This window comes from Opisthorchis viverrini, assembly GCF_000715545.1.
Source record: "Opisthorchis viverrini unplaced genomic scaffold opera_v5_179, whole genome shotgun sequence".
NCBI lineage: Eukaryota > Metazoa > Platyhelminthes > Trematoda > Opisthorchiida > Opisthorchiidae > Opisthorchis > Opisthorchis viverrini.
Window position 1 is genome coordinate 408,608 of NW_008751828.1, and position 6,567 is coordinate 415,174.

The 6,567-nt window shown below is 45.0% G+C and overlaps 1 protein-coding gene across 1 annotated transcript in view; it reads right to left on the reverse strand.

The window, feature by feature from the left end:
• Positions 1 to 6,195: 6,195 nt before the first annotated feature.
• T265_07453 (hypothetical protein) overlaps positions 6,196 to 6,567 on the reverse strand; it is a gene marked incomplete at both ends in the record, with an annotated part of 10,221 nt that continues 9,849 nt past the window's right edge. Inside the window, one exon of the mRNA XM_009172982.1 lies at positions 6,196 to 6,495. Within this exon, the coding sequence (XP_009171246.1) occupies positions 6,196 to 6,495 (300 nt within the window). The remainder of the gene's footprint in view (positions 6,496 to 6,567) is intronic.

Sequence of the window (6,567 nt, forward strand, 5' to 3'; positions counted from 1 at the left end):
CGTCCTGTTTGAGTATTATACGCCAGACTTACAGCTTAAAAGGCATCTCTGTTAGATGCCAAATCCCCAGTAACATCACAGAATATCATCACTACCCCATTCCTGAGATTCATAAATTTTCCACTGCTGTACCGCCAAATATATTTCCTCTTAAATCAATCTAACACGCACTAAACATCCAATTTTATTTTTCCGCATAATACTTCCAAAACCATAGCACCAACTCTGAGGAGTTTTGTTGTGCGTTTTATATGCTATATAGTGCTGTTTGAGTATTCTAGGGTTTTACTGAACACATTCAGAGACTATGTTTATCTTATATTGATGGCATTATCATTGCCAGACGGAACAGCGTAGAACACCGTTAGCAAGTGCGGGTAGCCTTCAGTCGATTTATATGGGAAGCTCGGCGCTAGCACTCCAGATGTTTCTGGCAATCGTACTGAGAAGGTTGTCGCGACTTCACGACATTCGGTCTCATAACTAGTCATAATTTCACAGCAAATCTTGGGAATTTCCAACTCCTATTGCCGTATTATCCCGAACTATTCGACCATCTGCGGCCTCTGGCTGACCCCACGGAAAAGTGATATTAAGCGTCTGTCTCTGACCCCATCTACTATCGGTGCACTGAATGGCACCACCGTAACTTTTAAGGTTCGCACGCTTTGTTCATGATCCTACAAATAAAGGTCTCACAAGATTCCGATTGCGCCCTCATCCAACAAACTCAGCTGAGTAGCCAAACCCATTTGGACTCGCATGCGAGACTTACAACCGGTAAAAGCCCATTACAGTACTCTTACAGTACGGCAGTGAAACATCGGTGTTGAACACTGATGTCATGCTGTCGATGGTGATGATGATGACAGTACTATTCTTTCAACTGGGGAAAGGTTCTCGACACCTGAAGGCAATCACTTTGTAGTAATCGAGTTCAATACGTACATGGGTATAACCAAACGAACAAGAAATTCAGAATTCAGCACGGCGTAGCAAGTGGCACGTATGTATTCAAACTGACATATAAATAGCACTTATAATGTTAAAACATGGAAATAATGGATGAAGCGTCAATCATGTTCATCGCATTCGCCACACAATGAATTAGCGTGTGGATGTTTATCGTTCGGTGATGGTCTTAATCGTAACCTTTCAGATATACTCGGATTGGAAACTTCGGGTTCTTCGCAAGTAGTATGTTCTTCAGAGGCGACGTATTGTTCTGATACAATAAGATCATCTATGGTATTGAACTCAACCTGATCAATGTGTAGATTAGTTGATGTGGCATTTACTAAGGAAAATAGACGGTTTGTATCGGGTTTAAAACCCTTGCCATGCACAATGTGGCCAAGACATGAAAAGGATGGAACCGAGAAAGTGAATTTATCAGGATGGATGGTAATACCTAACTAAGAAAATCGCCTTAGCAAAGGCAATTCACACATTATGGATAGCTTTATCAGCAGTGTCCACTATGACATCATCTTAGTACGTCTCAACACCTACCAAATCTTCTGTAGTAGTATTAATAACTTGCTGAAATACGGCTGATTAAACAATCAGACCAAAGGATATTGTATCGGAATAACCCAAAGCTGTGTTGATCACGATAAGATTACTAGTGGCTTCGTCCAGTAGTATTCGAAGATAGACATCTTTTAGATCAATTTTTGAAAACACACTTGGACCTTCTGTATTGCATGTGTTTTGTAGTAACCGCGTATGTAACGTTGGCCTGTAGTCTCCACAAACCTCGGAGTAATACCACGGACCTTTATTGGGGTAACCATTGGAGTTGTCCAATTTGATATTTCAACAGGAGTCAGTATTCCCTCCTCATACATTGAATTTAATGCTTGATAAACAGGTTCATGCGTGCCAAATGGAATAATTCGCCTATTGAGGAATATACAATCTCCTGTACCTTCGACTCTCACCTTGGATATTCGCATGCCGGCTGTAGACTTAGAGCATTTAAGTATCAGTTGTTTGTGTCCATTCTCATTTACGAATACAAGTTCGTTGAGCCCGATAATCGATGGTACTGAGGTTAAAACTAAGAAATTACAGTCGAGAGGGCTACCTTGGGGAAGTTTCACAGGAACTGTACAACCACCAACTAGAGGTACAGAACGTCCAGTGATACCGCGAATATTGACTTCTGTAGGAACTATCACAATACTGGGGTGAAATACCGTTAGATCTGACTGTGAACTAACGGACTCAACACCACCAATGTCAAGAATGAAATTGTTTTTGAACAGAAGCGGATATCAAAGTTTCACGAGCCTCTGACGGACTTTAGGGCGAAATAGATATAGAAGGGACAGATATATCTTTAGTTAATGCTTTCAGGTCAGCATTAGGATCAGAGATTAAGTGATACACTTTTCTGGACTTACGGACTAGTTGAATGCGTCCAGTTTTTCTGATGATACAACACTCCACTTGCCTGTGATGGCATATCTGTAATGATTTCACCCACAGGATTCACATTTCGCAAGATTTTGAACCACTGAATTAGAATCACGATCTGAGAAGCGACGAATTAATGGATTTGGAGCACGAAAATTTGTTCGAGGTTTTAATGTGTTGTCTATCTGCATCATTTCTTTTAGAGTAAGTTAGCAACACTGCTTCTCATCAGTCTTCGTCATGTGTTTCACATCTCCATATTGTCCACATTTTCAACAGTTTGACGTTGTTGATCTGAATAAAGCAGCAGTTCCTATTGTCATTCGGGCAATTGAATACCAGAAGTGAATCTATGACGCAATTGGCCTTCTGGTTGGGTACCGTAGTCACATTTAGCAGCCTGTCTGTGACTGTAATACAAAATCTACAACCGACTGAGAATGGGAGGGCATCAACATATTGAACCTAGCTCTTTCGGCTGCTACGAAGTTAATCGGTTTGAAGTGTTGCAGAACTTTTTTTCTTCAATGCATCATAAGAAATATCGATTGGAGACGCAGGATTTACTAAATTCTTGATCAATATATACGCCTTGCCAACAAGATGTAGAAAATACGCCGTTAGTTTCTTATCATCCACATAGGATTTTGCAAGACATCATAAGTCAAACCGTTCCAAACAATTCTCTACGTCTCGCGCAGTTGAATTAACATTTAATGGTTCCAATTTGGTAAGCACGATGAAGAAATCATCCTGGAATTCCGCCAGAAACACACTACCAATGATTCCGAGGGGCGATCAAGGAAGAAGAAATAAGGTATGAAATAGCCGTACTGAAACGTGAGAAGGCACCAGGACCGGACGGTCTGTATCCAGCCCTCTTCAAAGAAGGCGGAAATTCCCTGGTGACCCACCTGACAAAGCTTATTGGTACTATGTGGGACGAAGAGAAAGTGCCTGCAGAATGGGGCATGTCGACAGTTATCCCTATCTTCGAAGAGGGTACACGGACGCTATGCGAAAACCACCGTGGCATCAGCCTGTCAGCTATGGCACCGACCTAAAGCTGCCATCCTGACGTGGTGGTCGGGCTTCAGTGCTGCAGCGATCCCGCGGGCTACACTGGCAGGAACTTCGTTCCACAAGGTGCAACCATGCCAGGAAGGCCAAAGGGGAGCAGCCAGAACAAAAGCAGCGAGACCCCGCACTACGAGTAATCGTGCTACGAGGCGGTCTGGGGGTAGTCGTTCTGTCCTCTGCGACAGGACTGTGAAGGCAGTAAGGTGTTTCCCCCAGGCGACCAGCATGTCCATATTTATGGAAGCAGCGATGCTGCCTTCCCCCGAGGAAGGACGGGTTAGAAAAGGTCGGCCCCAAAAACCACACACTCCGATCGCCCACGGTTGACCGTGACCGCCGGCGCATTATCCGATACGGTCGAAATACTTTTAAAACCAAAGAGCCCGGTGCTGCTCAAAAGGCACCTGCTGTGCGCAGCCGCATCAGGAATGAGACAGTAATGCCTTATTCCCTGCGCCCTCGGGTTAGGCCAACCCCCTGCAGCCGAGCAGGTCAGACTATTGAGTCATCGGCTCCGGGCAGGGTCCCCAAAGAAAACCCTAAATTCTCCCACTGCCTCGTGGGTCAGGCTTTTGAGTCAGAGGCTAGGGTCAGGGCCCCCTGTGTCTCAATCCAGGAAGACGATAATGACCAGCGCAGCTGAGTTTGCTGGTAATGGCTTCTATTCTTCGCTGTTTGACCGCCTCTGGTTTGTTTCCACCCTTTACGTGCTTGTGCGAGAACCCTTCGAGGGAGTCGATCGACCGGCATACGCAGCACGTGGTCAAGCCAGCGCAACCTATGCAGTGTGATCAGTTCATTTTTTATGGTGAGTTATTTCTCCCGAATACCATTCGACGTACTTCAGTATTGCTGATCCGGTGCTCCCACCAGAATCGGCAATGCTCCGAAGGCACCCATGGTCAAACAATTTAAGTCTTTTGACGTCCTCGGCACGCAGCGGCCAGGCTTCTGACCCGTATAGTAAAATGAAGCGCACCGCAGAATTGTAAACTCAACCCTTGACGGAGAAGCTGATGTCGCGTCTACGCCACAGGTCACGCAGGTTCACAACAGCTGCTATGGCCTTCCCGATCCGGATGAAAATATCACCTTTCGCGAGACTACCGGGGCTAATACAGCTGCCCAGGTAGACAAACTTGCCTACTACCTCAACCGGTTTATCTGCAAACATGAGGCTAACCCACCCAGTCTTGAAGTAGCACTTTACGCATTGCAGGTGTGAAGCGCATGCCAAACCATAAGGCGGAATTATTTAGATAATTTAATATTGTTTCGGTAACCTCTGGGTGGCAAAAGTGGTAAGATCCACAGCAGGTTGAAGAAGGATACCGGATTATTGCGTAGAAAACCTCTAGTGCCACTGAATTTGAGGCCTCGTGTGAAACAGGTGGGCTGTCCAATAAGAAAACATTTTAAGGTCGACGCGTTGCTGACACAGAACCATTGTTTCTATCTCACCTGTGGATCGTGAGAAGTAAGTGTGTATTTGAACGACAATATCCATTAAAATATTTCATGCAGCTATGGGAATTCCGATGATTTGTTTACATTGTCTGTTCCAGTATACCTGGCTGAACACTTTTCACATACATCACGGTCTAGCCCTCACGCCGCTCTGCGAACCATCACAAACTGTGGCCAAATCTATGCGCTAAGCAAGTGATCTTAGTTACCAGGTATGAGCCTCACAACGTTTTGAACACTGTAACTTGTTGTGCCAAATTGATTATACCACGCTTGTTCTTGAGTTGAAATGTCGGTAGCCTTAGGCCGCAGGGTCGTACTGACCAGGTTTCAGCTGACGCATTACACCACTACAACCTCACGTAAAACATTTACAATTTCGTAAGTAAAGTGCCAGTTGTTGACAAGATGCTCGTCTGTTTTGAAACGGTCTGATTTGGATTGCCGGGCGGCCTGTAGATCCATACTCAACATGGTCGGATAAATACATCGTGCAGTACAACACAATTGCTGAATTTTCTTGGTCTCTCTGGATTCCACCAACATTAGATTTTAGTGACCCAAAGAGGATTAACAAAAATATTCGTGTGAAATCAAGCAAATACAAGCGACACTGATCGCTTATTTTTATTCATACATTAGAATCGCCACTCATGGACCTCAGATAAGGCAAATCCAGGCTGGTTTTCTTAGACTGTTTAATGGTAGCGTAGATCTCGTAGACATGCTGAAGAATCACTTTCTCAAGCAAAACACTGACCTGTTGGTCTTTCATTGCTATGAACGTTGTAAGGTACAGGAAATCCACACCACATTCAAGCACCTTTTACTAGGAGGCGAAAAAGGCCCTTTTAGCCTCATCCAACGATGGAATGAACATGCTTGAGGCCGTTCGAGCTCCAACCTTCGAGGCAGAAAATGATTAACTGTCTAAACTAAACACCAGAGTAGCCTTGCAAACAGTCAATCAAATCTTATGCCTCCAGCCAACCTCAGGTTCATCAGTAACAGGCAATAAATAAACTGCAAACTGGAATATGTAGATATACCCTTTTCAGGCCATTCCGCTAATGGTGCGTCTAAATGACCGATTCAATGACCACTTTCAGTTAACCCTGATCCTTCATCAGTAAAGTACCGTTTTGTTGTCCCACTACATTCTATATCACACTGTTCAGATCGATGAAGCATCTGTTGATTTATTGACTGCAGGAACCCCCTACCAGGTTAGAATCCCGCTTGCTGCTCTCGAGTCAGTGTCTCACGAGCCACCGTAAGGCGACGAAGCACAATTGATGCCAACAGTCTCGTTACAACCGGGGTCAAGCTGATCCCCCTGTGGTTACCACACTCATTACGCGCCCCTGTTTTGAAAACGGGCACCAACACCGATTCTCCCCACTTGTCTGGGACAGACTCCTTTTCCCAAATGCAAGCAAACAGATCGGACAAGCGCTGACTGGGGACTTCACCCTCGTTTTTGACCAGTGCGGGTGGAAGGTCATCCGGACCGTGAGCTCGGTGGCGCTTGAGAGAACATATGCAGTCGTAAACCTCCGAGGCCGTAGGTGGTTGCACGTTCACCGTCCAGGGTTCTAC